The sequence below is a fragment of the Acipenser ruthenus genome, chromosome 8, assembly GCF_902713425.1.
Source record: "Acipenser ruthenus chromosome 8, fAciRut3.2 maternal haplotype, whole genome shotgun sequence".
In the NCBI taxonomy this organism is placed as follows: Eukaryota; Metazoa; Chordata; class Actinopteri; order Acipenseriformes; family Acipenseridae; genus Acipenser; species Acipenser ruthenus.
This window is the reverse complement of record NC_081196.1, coordinates 54,618,212-54,636,864: the sequence shown is the minus strand read 5'-3', so window position 1 is coordinate 54,636,864 and position 18,653 is coordinate 54,618,212. Positions and strand designations below refer to the sequence as shown.

General features: G+C 36.8%; 1 protein-coding gene across 2 annotated transcripts in view; it reads left to right on the top strand.

Annotated features, from left to right (window-relative positions):
• The window catches only part of LOC117406873 (glypican-6-like), a 250,708-nt gene that overhangs the window by 117,332 nt on the left and 114,723 nt on the right, over window positions 1–18,653 (top strand). For both annotated transcript variants that reach the window (XM_034011241.3, XM_034011240.3), the window contains exon 3: window positions 4,352–4,743. In XM_034011241.3, coding sequence (XP_033867132.1) covers window positions 4,352–4,743 — 392 coding nt within the window. The remainder of the gene's footprint in view (window positions 1–4,351; window positions 4,744–18,653) is intronic.

Sequence of the window (18,653 nt, the reverse complement as noted above, 5' to 3'; positions counted from 1 at the left end):
TAATTTAAGACTTGTATAAAAAGTTAATCAACACAAACACCACCTTTTTACCAGTGTTTGCTGCCCAACAATGGTCGACTCAGGAGAATGGTCATTAACAGCTAACATCACTTTTATGTTTTAGTAACCTTCTCTCCACCTACAGCTGCTACACCAGAGTATAAACATATACTACTGTAGGCTTACAAAACTGCTTTGCTTCAGTCAGATGTGAGGTAACATGTTGTGGCAGATTCATAGCGATAAACAAATAGTTACACTATACGATGATAGTGTCTATCATCAGCAGAATTCTGTTCATCCTTAATAAGACTCCGTGTGCAGCAGAAGTTAACAGTCTGATTCACCTTTTTCACACCTTATACTAACCTCATAGCACAGGTCTGATACCGATTCAGTGACCGCAGCTAGTGTGACATGACAGGCCTGGCATCATTCAGACCTGCCACCACATAGCTCAGCTATAAGATATCTCTCTCACTTCAATGGTAGTTTCTGTGTTGAATCACGTTCCAGGGATGCCATTTCAACTCAGTAAGTTTTAAGCGGCATCAATAAAGCTTGGAAGTACTAAAGCATTCTGCTTGAAAATGGTTCTTCAGGTGACCCGTAGGTAAAATGGATATGGAGTTGGCCTCTGAGACAAACTTATTTGAATTGTATTATCTCCAAACCACCTTGTGTCTCTAATCCTGTGAAAGGTTAGCGTCTCATCAATCCGAGAGGATGGAGGTGGGGGTTGATGTAAGTGGCTGATGATATCTGAGTGCAGGAGTTTGGCTGGAGCACAAAGAGCCATTAGTCTGTACTGTGAAAAGATGAGCAATTGGGTAAACAGACACCAGGGATACATTTGTACGCTTCTGGAGGCTGTTCTCCAAACAATGCCATTTTACAAATTACTTTAGTGAGACATTAGCAAGTCTCAAATGGATAATGTTTTTCAACAAAGGCAGCTTTGAATGACATTTTGACTTATTTAATAAGCTACCAGTTAGGTGCACTTTTCACTTTAACATATCTTAAAAAGAATGGGTAAATGGGGGGGGGGGGGGGGGTGATGGTGTAAATACCAAGGGTGGGGCACATCATGTTGTTTTGTTTAAAAAAAAAAAAAAAAAAAAAGTAATAATAATAATAATGAGCCAGGAAGGTGCTGTTAATTTTCTTAATTTTACATGCATGCCCACAATAGAAAGTTATACTGTAAATAGAACTAGAGAGCCCTGTAATATGATGGGGAACATAATTTCCCCTGTTTTGATTGCAAATAGAACCAAAGTCCTAATGATTTTGTTGTTTTTTACACAGGGATTTGCACTGTGTAATGGGCTGCTCTCCTGCTGAGCATACCAGATTAAATGCTGTCCTTCTATCTGGTTATCTCCTCGTATTTCCAGCAGACCAGGATGACATTTTGACTCCTAGCATATTGAAGTATCAACAAAGGCTAGAAAACTACAGTAAATGAATTTTACAGCAGCTCTGTCAAAATGTCGAGCGTGATTAAAGTCGACCTCTGTGAACTTTGTTTCCCAATAATATGCTCTGAAACCTATTCACAATAGTACTGGGTGATTAAGTTTGTTTTGTTTTTTCAATTATTTAGAGCTATCCATGGGATTCCATAGAAAATGACTTCTTATCAGATAAGAAACACAACTCTTTTATAGAAATATTGATCAGGAAACTCCTGTCCGATTCAGTAGAACTCCAGTCCGATTCAGCTCCTGGTCCAGGCCCTGGTACTCTCCCACCTAGACTACTGCAACTCCCTCCTGGCTGACCTCCCTGCATCCGCCACCCGTCCGCTCTAGCTCATCCAGAACTCCACTGCTCGCCTGGTGTTCTTTCTGCCTTGCTTCTCCCACGCAACTCCACTGCTCCGCTCACTCCACTGGCTCCCGATCACAGCTCGCATCCAGTTCAAGACTCTTGTACTAGCCTAAAGATACCTTGACCAGACTGCACCCAGCTACCTCCAGACCCTCATCTCTCCCTACACCCCCCTCGACCTCTCCACTTCTCCTGCACTAGAAGACTGGCTCTACCTCCTTTACACTCCCCTGCCTACAGAGCCCGCTATTTCTACACCCTCGCCCCGCAGTGGTGGAATGACCTAGCTACAGATGTCAGGACTGCCCAGTCCCTGACCACCTTTCGGCGCCTCCTCAAGACTCACCTCTTCAGACAGCACCTGTAGAACTCCTCTTTTTTTCCCCCTGGACACTTATCACTCTTCCTTAAATGCGCTTTACTGCCCCCTATTTTACTGTATTTAATCCTGTACTTTAGAGTACTGTAATCTGTCAAGTGTTATTTAATCTGTAGTATTTTGTATTTAATTATATCCTGACACTGTTATCTGCTCCGTTATTGAATCATATTTTGTCATGCTTGTACTTGCTAGAACCAAAGTCTTTGTATTTATCTTGCTCTTAATTGTATTATTACTTGTACTGTGATCCTTGAAATGTATTTTTGTTTACGACTGTAAGTCGCCCTGTATAAGGGCGTCTGCTAAGAAATAAATAATAATAATAATAATAATAATAATAATAATAATAATAAAACATACTGTACATGACTCAGTCAGGATAAACGTGAGGGCGATCATTTTAAAGCAATTGAAAGCGCTTAACCACTGCATCGCCACATTGCTTGCTAAGTACTTTACTTGAAATACAGAAGGACACCAACTGACAGCCAGTTTAGAATTACAGCGCCTTACAGTCATAAACACTTGTGTAGAAGTAAATAACAAGACACCAAGTGTCTGCATGACTAGACAGTGACACAGCTGACCTGAAATAAATCTGCAAAGTCCCCATTTATCAGTTACAGAATGGGATTTTAATACCATATGTGAATCAGAGTATGACTGTACGAGCTTGCCATCCAACGATGCTTTTTAAATTAAAATATTCTGGTGTCAATCCATAATTTTGTTTAAAGGAAATAGCTTTACAGAAAGTTGTATTTTTTATAAAGCGGTAATTAGGTTTTTTGTTGTGTTACTTACTTAATTATTTATTTGTATTCTGTCACATGAAAACTTTCTCATGTAAAAAGTCTTCCAGTTATGCATGCAAGTCAGGGTGCCTTTAGAGAAGGGTAGCATGTTTGTTTGTATTTGGGCACAGAGACCAGGCTAAAAGCATGTTTCACAATCCAATAAAACTTCACAGTGTGTGTGGCGTAGTTATTTTTGTTATTGATACTGTACAGTAAAACCTGTAAAATCCGGTGTTGCTTGGGACCGGAACATTGTGCTGGATTAGACAATGTGCTGAATTACAGAGTTATTGTATACAAAACATAATCTAATACTGAACCTAACATAGGTAAAATGACAAAACTTTTTTAATGCTTAAAAAAAGAAACCTTACTGTACATGCACAGTATAATAAACACAATAATGTCTCAACAAAATCTAGACCTGTCATTAGCACGAGCCTGTTCAAACCATTCCCAAAGAAAGGTGTTCATTTACTCGTACTTTATTATTATTATTATTATTATTATTATTTATTTCTTAGCAGACGCCCTTATCCAGGGAGACTTACAATTGTTACAAGATATGTACTGTACCTGCATGCGGGGTTCAGGCGCTTTCTGTTGGCTTTCACGTTTTCTCTGTGTTGCTTTTACTTAGGCATCTTCACCGAATGTCCGAAATGGTTTGCCTTGAGATGTTAAATGTTTCACTTGGCTCTATTTGTGCTGGTTTTGGTAAACGTTCAGCTTTTGATAGTGCACACTTTCTTTCAAGAGATACAGTAATTTGTTGTGTGGACGTTTAGAGATATATTTGCTGCACAATTCAGAATGGCGCCGACAGGGTGTGTGAGTATATATGCAATGTCTTTTTTTCAATGTTTTTTTATACTTTAAAAAAATCACATGACGTGGTAAAATGATTGCACATTCATTTACATTGATTTCAGGCAGAAGACTTGCCGGATTCCAGAATAGACAGGTTCCGGATTGTAGAGGGTATCACACCATTAATTTCGACAGGGATTTGGTCAGAACCAAAAAAATCATGTCAAATTATACAGAATGCCGGTGTGTAGAGGTGCTAGATTAGACAGATTTTACTGTAATGAATTGTTCAAGCAACTTTTCAAAAGTGAACATTACCAAATATTTTCAAGAATCTGTATTTCAAATATTTTATAAGCGTTTAGTAGATTTATAAAATGTTAACTGTACCGTCATTTTCCCCCCTCGCCACTGTTTTTACAAAGCCTTGTGTGTGAAGCAAAGGTTTTTGTTTTCATCAGCATCTCATATTCTTATATAAACTATAACTTGCTGTTTTCTTTTTCTCCAAAATCCTGTTTTTCAGAATTCTTCCGGGAGCTCCTGGAAAACACCAAGAAGTCCTTAAATGACATGTTCGTGCGTACGTACGGCCACTTGTACATGCAGAACTCAGAGGTGTTTCAGGACCTGTTTGCAGAGCTCAAGAGGTACTACACAGGTGGGAACGTTAACTTGGAGGAGATGCTGAATGATTTCTGGGCTCGGCTGCTTGAACGGATGTTTCAGCTGGTGAACACACAGTACCACTTTACAGAGGACTACTTGGAATGCATTAGCAAATACACAGACCAGCTAAAGCCTTTCGGAGATGTGCCAAGAAAACTCAAGGTTCAGGTTACCAGAGCATTCATTGCTGCTCGCACCTTTGTCCAGGGTCTCACTGTTGGCAGGGAGGTGGCCAACAGAGTGTCCAAGGTAAGGAGAAATAAAGCCCCTTAAAAGTATTTCTTAATGCAAAGTCTTACTCAAGGGAACAAACCCTTTTTCTTGAACACACTTTTTAAAGTCAGCAGATAAACAATATGTTTTTACAATGAATACACACCTGCAATTGCACATTTACATTGGTTTGCAGAAGTGGTATTCACCTCCCTACCAATAATGTCACATTTTGTTGAATTACAAATAAAAAATGTCAAACTTTTTTTATCCAGAGCTGTAGTGGTTAAACTAAACACTGTTATATGAGGAGAAGGTTACATGTCAGCAAAACTTGCAAAATGTAATTTACTGGTTGCATAAGTATTCAGCTCCTTAAGTCAGTACTTGGTAGAAGCACCTTTTGCAGCAATTACTGCTATGAGTCTTTTTGGATAGGTCTCTACTAGCTTTGCACAGTAGGATGGTGAATTTTTGCCCATTCTTCACGGGAAAATTGCTCCAGTTCTGATAAGTTTGTTGGGGATCATTGATAGACTGCAATCTTCAAGTCTCGCCATAAATTATAGATTGGATTCAAGTCAGGACTTTGACTGGGCCACTCAAGAACTTTAATTTTTCTTGTTCAACCACTCCAGTGTGGCTTTGGCTTTGTGCTTCGGGTCATTGTCCTACTGAAATGTGAATTTCCTCCCCAGTTTCAGAGTCTTGGCTGACTCAAACAGGTTTACCTCAAGGATTTGCCTGTACTTTGCACCATCCATTCTCCCCTCTATCCTGACAAGCTTCCCAGTCCCTGCTGAGGAGAAGCATCCCCATAACATGATGCTGCCACCACTATGCTTGACAGTTGGGATGGTGTTGACTGGGTGATGTGCAGTGTTGGGCCTGCACCAGACGTAACGCTTGGAATTTAGACTGAAAAGTTCAATTTTTGTCTTGTCTGACCACAAAACTTCTTTCCACATGTCTGCAGTATCATCTGCATGCTTTTTCGCAAACCATAGTGCTTTAAGACAAGGCTTTTTGAGTAATGGCTTCTTTCTTGCCACCCGTCCATAAAGGCCAGCTTTGTGTAGGGACCGGCTTATTGTTGATGTGTGAACACTGACTCCCATCTCAGACACAGAACTTTGCAGATCTCTGTTGGCTTCAGAGTGACATCCCAAACCAATTTCCTGCTTGCCTGGCTGCTCAGTTTGGGAGGGCGACCTGATCTGGGTAGTGTCTGGGTGGTATGATGCATCTTCCACTTCTTAATGATGGACTTGATTGTACTGAGAGGGATAATCGGCACCTTTGAAATTTTCTTGTACCCTTCTCCTGCTCTGTGCCTGCCTATCACTTTATCCCTGACTTGTTTCGAAATGCTCCTTGGTCTTCATGGTTGCTTTGTTGGATCACTATGTGAGTTGCAGCTTGAAAGTCTTTATATACCTGAGGGAAATTATCTACAAGTTAAACCACTTTGAGTACACACAGGCTGAAACCATTTCACTAATTTTGTGAACTTTCAACAAATCAATTGCACCTGAGCTGATTTAGGGCTGCAGTAGCAAAGGAGTTGAATACTTATGCAACTGAGATTAATCTGTTTTTCTTGGTAAATCTTACTTAAATTTATATGCATTTTTTAACTTTATCAACTGTAACCGCACTTGTACCACTCAGGTTCTTTGCCCCTTTAAAAATAGACCCAGTATTTGAAGGTTTTAAAGCGCTTTTGCGCTATTTTAATAATAACAAAAACTAAATAAACAAAACAAACACCTAGCTCTTTTCTTGGGCACTAACTAAACACAACACAGGAACCTAACTATAAAACAGGACAGCTAAGCTGTTTACTTTTAACACAAAACAAAACATTCAAACAAAACCAACCACACAGGTTTAATACAGCTCCAAAAAGGTTTACACTACCTTTCCTTTTCTTATGCTTGTGCACACAGCAGCCCCAAACAGACTGGCTGCTTTCTTTAAATACCCTGCACCTGGCTCTAATTTACAGTGATAGCCAGGTGAAGGGGATCATTACTAATCAAACAATTTACAAAATGAAATTAAACAATTAAACAAATGAAGCCTGTGACCTTCTGGGAGACATTGTCCTTTTTCCCCCAGGACTACAGTTTCTCACACAATGTAGAGTAGTTTGTGTAGATTCTACATGTAGTCTAATTTGAAAGCGTCGTGGAGTACGCCCAGGTGCCAACAAAATGTGAAAACTTTGCAGGGGGGTAAATACTTCTGCAAACCACTGGTATGTTTCATAAAGCACAATGCTTTTGATGATCTTTTTACATATTACAGTTTTAATTAGCGGTCACGTGTATGTGGTAGATCGCTTGATTTTTAACTTATTGCTGTGAATCATACCAGCATGTGACACAGCTTCAGTTTTCAAGTGTCCAATAATGACATATTGATTACCCTTCAAAAACACTAAATAGATTAATTTGATAGATTACTTTTGCAAACAAAAATCAGGGCCCTTGGCAACTTCTGACCTTGTTCAAACTATTTCCATTCTGAATAAAGATTAGCTATTATTATTATTATTATTATTATTATTATTATTATTATAATAATAATAATAATAATAATAATAATAATAATAATAATAATAATAATAATAATAATAATAATGGTAGTTGTTGTTGTTGTTAATAAGGTGATCTTTTCAGCATATGCGCTCCACCTTCAAACATGAGTCTACAAACCTCCACAACCCCATAGTCATCATAAGTTACAGCCCCTTTACTTGTGAGCCATATAGCTCTTTTGAACTTGGATTGACTGCAGCCCTGGACATTAGTAACACTAGGGTTTATACTGTTGTGTCTCACTGGAACTGTTAAACACACTATGGTGCTACTGTAGTAATAATACAACAATCATATATAAAAGCGTTCTGACTAAAAGTCTCGATTGGAGACATTGAGAAAAACATATTGGCAAGAGGTTTGTCATTGAATTTTACACGTTTTTTGTTTTAGTATTATGTCATATGTATGCTATTGTAACACAACAGTCTGCGACTTGCTTGCTTGAGCAGCTTAAGCAAATTGCCACCCAATTTGACATTGATGGATAATCTTTTTACCCCTGCCAACACACAGCTTTGATTTCCTTTGATTGCCCAAAGCATAAAGACATACACATTTATAAACGTTATTGAAACAAAAGGAAAACATTTTTCACAGCAGAATTAGTATTTTTTGCTTGCCACCTTTAGCTATGTACTGACCATTAACTGTTTATTGTAACACTCTGGTGGCACTGTAGCCACAACATGTTATTTCTTTAATCCTGTTGCTATAGTAATTATTAGAATGAATTACTCCATTTAGGATAAGTACTGTAGGCCCAGAAAGCTTGTGATTCCAATGGCAGGTAATGACTATATTTATGTCAGCAGCACCAAGTTAAGACGGGATCGGGTAATTATGAAGGCTTAAGAGGAGTGTATCTTAACAGCCTAGTTCAAGGCATTGGGCGTTTAAATATTAATTTAAAGTGGTCCCAGTGGAAATGGGAATTGGTTTTAATTTCCTGGATGTAAACACTGAGGACTGTTATTGCTGTTACTTATTCAAAGATCATTATTCCTAAGCATATATAATTCCTCGGAACATAAATGCTGAAAAATTAGCATGTAGGTGTAGCTGTTGGTCTTTTTAATTCAGCCTGCCTGTTTTGATGTAAATTGCTTTTCTCATTATTATTAATTTAGTAGTTTACTTAAACCTTGTTTGCCATTTTACTGTTTTGAAACTGATTTTTTTATTTTTTAACATAGCCTAAATATATGAGGATGTATTTAGGTTATGCTTGCATAAACAGTATCATTTAAGTCAGGGAACAGACATGTTAGTGAAATGATTCTGAATTGCTAAAACACTTTGAACATTGAAAGATCTGAAGCCTGTATGTTTAAAGCCATGGCTTGTCTAACCTGTCAGACCAGACTTGATTTTCTTGTTATGTGGATGTGAACATGTGTAAAAGCAACAAAACACATGGGGCTAGATTATCTAAGCTATTTTACTCTAAAATGTCTAAAGCACTTTTTTTCAGTAAGGTAAAACTCTTCTAATAATGTCAAATAATAATATGTAAATATTCTTAAGATATATATATATTTTTTTAACCTAACAATAATAATTGTGCTAATAACAATTAGCAGTAAATATCTTTGAAAATCTGGCCCATGGACATTAGTGTGGACCCAAGTAGCTTCTAGATCGTAAAGATTCATAGTTTATGGATTAAAATAAGGATCAGGGACCTTTTCATGGCATTGCAGTTTTGTGCCTTGTATAGTGAGTAATGGAGATTGTGCAGACAAGCTGACTATTAAAGTTGAATTCACCCCAGCCTAACATTGTTCTTATTTGCCTTCACTTCTGATGAGATTTTAGCATTGTGATCTAATGAAAAAGCTGTTGCTGTGCTATATTACGGATTCTGACTCATGTCTGCGAGATAGGGTTACAAGCTCTGTAACAACACCTGGAGGTGAGCCTGGCTCTTTTGTATAGTGGTTAAGATGCTTGTTAATTAAAAAAATAAAAAATAAATAAATAACAATAAAATAACGACCCAAAAAAACAGATGTTCCTGTATTTTGTTTAAATACATCAATCTGAGAACTAGAAAGACAGACAAATAGAAAGACAATTCTGACAAAAATGTCACAATATCTAGAAATTCTTATGTTTGTATCCAGCTGTGCTCCTATCTAAAGTTAGTAGTCTACAAAGTCTATAAATGAATGTGATCTCACAGAAGGAACAATTACAGTCGACTCTGCATAATTGCATAGGCTCTAGACCGGTGTGAGGTCATGCACATAACCAGAGTATGCACATAACAGGAGTGAGGGAATACAATGAGATACAATGACAATATAGGTCTATAGGTACGTGTCCATATGTATATTATTCATTTTGATCAGATTCATAACTTTATTTTTCACTTTACTACAAGTAACTTAAAATACTGAACAAGTTCAGAAAAATAAACCAACTTGAAATTCGTAATACACTCAATGCAAACAACACTATTTTCTGGCAACGCACAATATGAAATGTAAAATAGTGTAAAATAATGTATATAACAGCCGGCATAAACTAAGTTATTGTAAGTTACTTTTATATATTTTATTACAAATAACTAATTGCAAGTAACCCACAGTACTGTACAAGTTCAGAAAAATAAACCAACTTGAAATATGCCGTCATGCCGTTGCTATGCGGTCTACGTCACTGCTATTTCGAAACACTCAACGCTCTTTTTTTTTTTTAAACACGCAAATGTTTTTTGCATTATGCAATTATCCAAATTAAAATGCAATGTACAATGGACTTTGTGACCGCGCAGCTTCCAGCAATTAAGCGTATTATGTATTTAGCCGATATGCATTTAATCGTACATACAATCATAGAAAATGATGCACTAAAAAACGGAACCAGCTGCATGCTATGCAACTAAGCGACTTATGTAAGTATCCCGTATGCAAATAAGTGGAGTCGACTGTATATAATTTAGTAGCTACTTCTAGAGACTCTGTTGCTTATTTTGGCATAAACTTGGGCTTGACTTTTAATGTTGGTCCCCACAGAATTTGAAAAAGCTTGTCTCAACCACACCTACTAAATATTTTCGTGCTGATGTGCCTGCATTATGTTTTAAATGAAACCTACAGAACATTTTCAACTAAAATGAGTTTCTTATCATCACAATCAACACATACCTAAATGTTATTATAGAGTTTTTTTTTTTTTTCATAACTTATACAGCACCACTTTATGTTGTAGAGGGCATTACTTTATTTTAACAGTTGCGGTGTTAACTTTGAACTTGTACAAGGACAGTTCCATCCATCTGATCCCTGGAGAGCTACAGTATATGCAAAAAAAATATGTTCCCAGGCTGTGTGCTGAAGAGATTCTTTAACCTAGCCCCAGTGCATTAACATGTGAGCTGAACTTCCAGATGTTCCTCTCATCTGGAACAATTGAATCTCCCTTTAATTGTCCCATTGCTGTCGTTGGTTTCTTGTAAACGTGCTTCAACAAGGATTGAATTCATTCAATATATAGATGAAAGTTCATGGAGCAATGCAGTTATTTCACAAATTAAGCCTAATAATAACCCATAATCCTCACATGTGAAGCAACCAGAGCATGCCATGAGTGTTTATTCATTTATTGATTTATTCTTCATTATACAGGATACGCATTCGCAACTCATACGGTATAGCTCGGTGTAGCTCGCTGGCCCAACTCAGCCAGATTGCTGTTTTACTGTGGGATCCTGTGTTCTGTTTAAATAACAAGTACAAAGTATGGGGAGAAAAAAGTATCTTTTAACCTATAATAACCCTGTGTTAAATCTGTAAAATTCACTGGTGTAGAATTGCATTCAGCTATGTAATATACTGTAAATAAGAAGGTAGGCTGTGTCTATATAAAATAGTTTCAAATATAACATGAGCATCCAGTTTACTGGGACTTGCTGGGTCCTAGTTTCTATTTAAACTGCACAGCTTCACAGCTTATTTTTTATATCATTGTCTGGGACACAGACTGCACTGGTATTTGATGTATTTTCATGCATTTAGAAGCAGATTGCTATCTGACTTCTGCATTTCCCTTTTCCACAAACATAGATGCTGACACAAATTAAGACTGTTACAGCTGCTGTGCTTAACTTGCTCATTAGCAAGGTCATTGATTGATATTCTTCTCCACTTGCTACATACTTTTCTATCTTAGCTATCTAAATGTTAAAAAACATTACAGGATTTAAGGATATTTTAAGAATTAAAACCATTTTATTCCTTGTACAGCAAATTATTTAATTCATTTTTAGACTGTCACACTTCTGTCACGTATTGATGGAGCAATATATTTGTAACGTAATTACCCCATGGCATTATCCCACTACAGACGTGGCAAACAACTCTTCTGCCCTTCTCTGTTGATAATTCCATAATTCACATGAGCGTGCTTCTATATTAAATCAAATTCATGGATCTATGTTTTTTATAAGGCAATTATCCTGTGTTGTAAATACTGGTATAATTCTTCACAAGTTTTTAATTTTTGGCTCTATAATTTCTATATATCAGTGGAATTGTTCACTCTGTGCTAAAACCATCATTATTTGTGTGCAGGCTTCATTCAAATTACATTTTTTACACATAATTTGTTGTTGCCATAGGTGTGTATTTATATATTGTGGCAGAGCAAGAGGTCTGCATATAAATAAAGTCTAGGTGGTGTTTGTGTTTTGGTGGTGGTTGGCAGGGACAGGGTTCATTCCTGTCCCTGCCAAAAACATGTGAGGATGTGGCTGTTCCCAAACGAGATAACTGGTGTCAATTGGGAACAACCACATACTATAAAAGAGAGCTTCCAGCTCCATTAGATCAGAGATCACCAGGGAGCTGGTGTGTGAAGAGGAGTGCTAAATTCAAGAAACAGAAAGGTATTGGGTAAAGTGTTGATAAGAGTTTATGTGACTGGTAAATGGTTTAGCTGTCCAGTCTGATAGTGAGGGGCTGTTTAAAGTGAAGTTAGGCTCTACGTTTGAGCTAGACTTTTGTTTTCTTGTGTCTGGTTCTATTTTCTAAAGGGCAAACGAGCCGAGTACAGAGAGGCTATGTTACTATATATATATATATATATATATATATATATATATATATATATATATATATATATATATATATATATATATATATATATTAAAAAAAAAACATGGTAACAATAAATTATGATGGAGATGTATTGATGTTCTTTTCTGCATTGACCTTGTCTGTTTCCTGGATGTATCAGGAGGGTGCTATACCTTTCGGTTTCTGTGTGCAGTGCAACAGTACTCTTGTGTGATGCTAAATCAAAGAAAAATACATTTGACAATGTGGAAGGATGGCCTTTGTTAAAACTACTTTTTTTGCATTCTAGTAAGAGCAAAAGCAAACAAATTCATGAATGTCCACAGAGGTTCTGTGCTGTATATAAAATGTCCTATTAAATTGTGTTCACCATAACCAATTCAGCACAGATTTCTACATGTGTTTACTGCATGGATTTTTCATGGTAAAGTAGATTTTCTCCTTAAGTAGAATAAACATATGTAACATTGTGCTTTGGTAAGAAGTGTATCACAGTAGTATTTCTATTTTTAAGATGGTTACTCTACACGCTAGTGTGGGTTTCTTTTGAAGTGAAATATAATCTGACTAGACTACAGATAACATTGTAAAAGACCTTTGTCTCACACCTGTAACCTTAAAATAAATGTATTATCCTGGATTTGTCAGAGTGCCCATGCAGCAAAGAAAAAAAGCTCAGCAGTGAATCTTCCCCATCAGAAAAATAAATAATCACTCATCACAAGTCCCTTCTTACTCTTTGGATGTCAAGAGCAACCATAGCTATAAAAAGCTTGGGCACTGAGGGATAGCAGGAAGTGTCAGGATCCAGGCAGTCTTCCTCTGGTACTTGAATTACACTTTAATATTTAAAGCAGATTCAGCACATCCATTTGGGTACTTTGTTACTTTTACCAGGAGAGGGAACTTTGCTGACTCAAATATGTTTCATTAAAAATCAGAACACCATTTGCTTGAGATTCAGACCTTATGTATTTCATTTGAAATATTAATTTGGGGCTCTGTGATCCTGTCTGCCCACTGACAACAGTTCAAGATATATCAGAAAACCTTGCAAAACTACTTAGAAACAGATGAGACACACTGCAGGCATGGATGGAAGGTAATGTGCGTTCAATGGTGACCCATACTTTTTATGTTAACACAATATACTGATATTAAAAAAAAACATTCTATGTGGTTCTTGCTGGCAATGCTTCAGCGTGGTTGTAGACTGTAAACTTCACATACAGTTACTGTGGTGATTTAAAGTTTGCCATTTATAAAACCCAAGGCTTATACCAAACAGCTGTTACTGGTTTTGCTTAGTAACAGGGTTATGTTCGGCTACATATAATTTTTATGGCAATTGTCAGTAAGAAGCAGATGGCTGGTCATGTAGTAAGGGATTAGTTAAAGGCATACATACATATGCATGTATGATATTGACTGTAGGTAGGTTTTCAAGTCAAATGGTTTGATGTTCATTCTATGGTGCTGTTGCATATACATAAAAAAGTGTATTGTCAAGTAATATTTATTAATCACCTACCCAAATGCTTCTGGTCTTTCAGGGCAGTTTTTCTGAACATTAAAAAGAAAATTAACATTTCTCACTGTTTCTTTAATTTAGTAATTAATGTATTGTCTCATTGTGACAGGATAGCCGCAGAGGGAAGACTCAGTCAGGAAAATGCAGTGAAACAAAATACTTTTATTTACCAAAACACAAAATAAAAAGGCACAAGGACCAAACAAAAGGTACAAACACAAAACAAAGGTTTCCAAACAAAAACACAGAAACATATAATTCAAATTAAACAAGTGTGTGTATCCTCTCTCTCTCTCCACACACACTTACACTTTTACTGATAACACTTACTCTCTATGTCTCACCAAACCACTCCACTCACACAAAGGCTTCCTCCTGGCTTTTATGGTCTGTGGCTGGAGCCCAATTAATCAATAATTAACTAATTAAGGCTCCAGCCACATACTCACATGTATTTGGCAGGGAGGAATTTAACCCCCTCCCTGCCGATCCAAAACAAACAATAATTATAATGAAAATCATAATGAAAACAGTAAAAACGATAATAATGACAGAAATTATAGAGGACGGGCGGGCACCCCATCACACTCATCTATAACAATCATCCTTAATCTGTTTTACTATATGTAGTAGAAGTTTACAGCTTCTACTACATATAAGCTCACCCTACAGGAATGATTAATTAAGTAATCCATGGAAGCAAACATGGTGTTAATTATACTTTATAGTTAGAACAATGGCATTAAGATAATTAAACATAAAAAGGCAGCCTTGTAGTAAGAGGGTAAAGTGGTCCTTAGGTTAGTTCAGGGTGCTTATCCATAAAAGAGGCTAACAAACTCAGTAAGGGCTGAGTTCTCCCCCTGACCTGGTGAGAAATCACTGTGATTCAAGTGATCTTGACAAAAAGTAGTCCACAAGGATCTATCTAAGGAGAGAACTCTGATACAGCAATATCATAGAACTCAGCTCTCTGGGAGTTAGACACATTCTCTGGCAAAGGTGTTTCATTTCACCATGAAAAGTAAAGAGAGCAGAGAACATTAATTTCTTCCTTGGGCTGCTTAGGTGACAAATATTGTCAGAAATACAAAATAACAGTATTTTAAAAGTCTATTATTCTCTGCAGTGGCATTAGTGTAGTAAACTCTAGTAAACAAGGGTTTAAGACATAAAAAACAAAATGTATACAGCTCTGGCTAGAATTTTAGGATTGAGACATAATGAAAAAAACCCTATATGAACATAATTTAGATATTTTATTTAACATTATGTAATCAAAGAAACTATAAAATGGTATCACAAAAGTCTACCGGAAACAATAATAGCAGTACTGTATTTCATGTTAGATTTCAAAATGTCACATTTTTTAATTTGTCAGTTTTTCAATTAGTACTGTACAGGTATATGGAAAACTACAAAGCAGTATGTAATTCAATATGTTAAAGTAACATTATTCAGCAGGTTTCATTCAACTTTATAGGGTATAGGGCAATGCAACACTTTTGGCCAGCAAAAAACAGCAGAAAACCATTGCATATTAAATTATACTGTTAAAACAACAACCTAATTATTAATCATAACTTTAACATAAATAGGGCTAGGACAGGGCAGCAGTGTGGAGTAGTGGTTAGGGCTCTGGACTCTTGGCCGGAGGGTCGTAGGTTCAATCCCAGATGGGTGACAGTGCTGCTGTACCCTTGAGCAAGGTACTTTACCTAGATTGCTCCAGTAAAAACCCAACTGTATAAATGGGTAATTTTATGTAATAATAATGTAATTGTATGTAAAAATAATGTGATATCTTGTAACAATTGTAAGTCGCCCTAGATAAGGGCGTCTGCTAAGAAATAAATAAATGTAAATGTTAGTTCTTTAGAAGAGGCTGCTAAAATTTATGAATTATGGTTAAGAAAATCTAATTAGCATGTTTAGGGCCAAATTCAAAATATACCTGGGTCTAAACAGTGGATAATCCAATTAGATAATGAATAAAGGGCCATTTATCAAGGATGTGACATCATCATCATACAGTGCTCATAAGTCTCTTTGGTGTTAATGATATTAGGTTACATGCTTTTTGCTACAAAGTCCACGGGACTACCAAAACGGATATTGTTGTTTAAATATGGACCTTTAATATAATTTTATTGCTCTCCATAAAGCCTGCTGTGATTCAGTGGAAAACAGAATACCAGGCCCCAGTCAATTTCAAGCTTGAAATACGTGATGAATATATGTAGGAGAAAAAAAAAGAATAATTCTCTTGAGGTACAAGATAAACTAGAAAGAATAAATTACAGCTACAGAAATATCTCATGTTATTAAAACAGAAATAATACTGATGGTATGGTCACTTTATTAGAAATATTAGTTTCCTAAGAAATTGACCTCATCCCTTAAACTTGGTTTTGCAGTGAGACAAATTATCAATATGTTTATTTATTTGAAAAAAAATAATAGGGGGTTAAACATCAATCTGTGCATCCTATAGTACTACATGCCAAAAGACACAGCACACGTCATAATATATTTTTCAATGAGAGTAAGCATACTGTAGATCACAACGCTCCGTGACTGCAGTAAGCACAGTATGACTATATGATATTGTAACAGAAATACAATAATTCTTGGTGGTAAATCTCCCTCCCGACCTGTGAGGGCGCTAAGCAGCGAGAACAGAGCTAGGAAGTGGGCGAGACACTGTTGCAATAACGCATTGACCTGGAAGGGAAATGACGTGGCAGCCGCAGATTGGAGAGGTGGTTGCACTCGTTTACCAAGGGGTCATATGCGACAGCATAAAAGGGGACGGAGAATCGCAATCTGTTCCTTCGCATTGGTTTGTATTGGAGAGAACCGAGAAGGACTGTAAAAACGTAAAGAGGAATTGTTTTTTCGTGAGTGTTGTGTTTTGTTTGTTTGTAATTGTCTTGTCTTGCACATTAGCAGACAGCTAGCACAGTTCTGGAGCTGTCACCGAGGGCCAGCACAAAGCCGGAACAGCACCTCACCAATTATCACTAAATAAACTGTATCACCCACCACGAGCACTACTGCACTCACCCAGGACTGATGACCGTGTGTGTATTATTGTGGGTCAGATATTGTGTTTATTAGTTGGGACTGCAATCCTGTTATTGTTTACCCCGTGCAGTACACATTGTTGTGTATTGCTGGGGGATTATTGTGTAGGTCACCAGACCTGGAATATAAAAATAAAGAATCACTTTCCAAACCAGATTGTAAGGCTCTGTCTGTCAGAAATTAAAATGTAAGGGAGGTACCTCACACTGCTGCCCCAGGAAGTGCTGTCTGTGTCGGGCAAACCTCTACTGAGGACCCAGCGGTGACTGTCCACATTATTTTTTCGCCAGAGTATATCTTCTTTTGTGAGAACAAAAGAACCTCATGAAAGAAGATCCCCCTCACGACAAAAGAAATAAAATTCTAAATTCTTTTTTTGCCAGAGTACTTCTGTTTTTGCCAGAACAGCTGCATTTTTCGTGAGAAGAATTCCTTATTTGTGAGACGTGTGACGAAAAAGATTTTAAAAAGATAAAATAAACACATTTCCCACTCACAAAATGAAAAGACAATGTTTTCAGTAAGTCTTATGGAATTATATACAGACATGTCATGGTTTACTAAAGATATATGATTTTCAGGCAGTTTCAGGTTTTTTTGTTAAACTGAAAAAAAATGTCCGCCTCACGAACAAAGATTTTTTTCTGACAACAGTAGATTAGACCCCCGTGAAAGATATTTTGTCGTGAGGCCAATTCCTTTTTTGAGATCAACCATCTAACTGCAAGAGCTTACTGAGCATGCTCAGAACCAACATTTCAAATCCATGTAACTCAGGAACAGATTAAGATTTTTTCACCAAACCAGAAAAAGGCACTATTCTGGGCCAGTCCCCCTTGTACCCTAAAATTGTCAAACTAAAATTCCAAACCGTTTTGGAGCTGGAGAATTTTCTTTTACGATCTGGATGTTGGAATCCGCATATCCAAGCAGAACGAAATGGCCCACATCAAGAGATCTAACCAAAGAGACCACACACCCAAATTATCGTGCAAATCCATTGTACATGGTCAAAGATATTAAAGTACAGAAATTGGGGTTTAACATTAAACTGCCTACTCAACCCTAACTATAGTGGTGCTACTGCGCCATTATAGTATATATATATATATATATATATATATATATATATATATATATATATATATATATATATATATATAGAGTGCCTTGCAAAAGTATTCAGACCCCTGACCAATTCTCTCATATTACTGAATTACAAATGGTACATTGAAATTTCGTTCTGTTTGATATTTTATTTTAAAACACTGAAACTCAAAATCAATTATTGTAAGGTGACGTTGGTTTTATGTTGGGAAATATTTTTAAGAAAAATAAAAAACTGAAAATATCTTGCTTGCATAAGTATTCAACCCCCACACATTAATATTTGGTAGAGCCACCTTTCGCTGCAATAACAGCTTTAAGTCTTTTGGGGTAAGTATATACCAGCTTTTCACACAGTGTCGGAGTGATTTTGGCCCATTCTTCTTGGCAGATTTGCTCCAGGTTGTTCAGGTTGGTTGGACGACGCTTGTGGATCGCAATTTTCAAATAGTGCCACAGATTCTCAATGGGATTGAGATCAGGACTTTGACTGGTCCACTGTAGGACATTCACCTTTTTGTTCTTGAGCCACTCCAA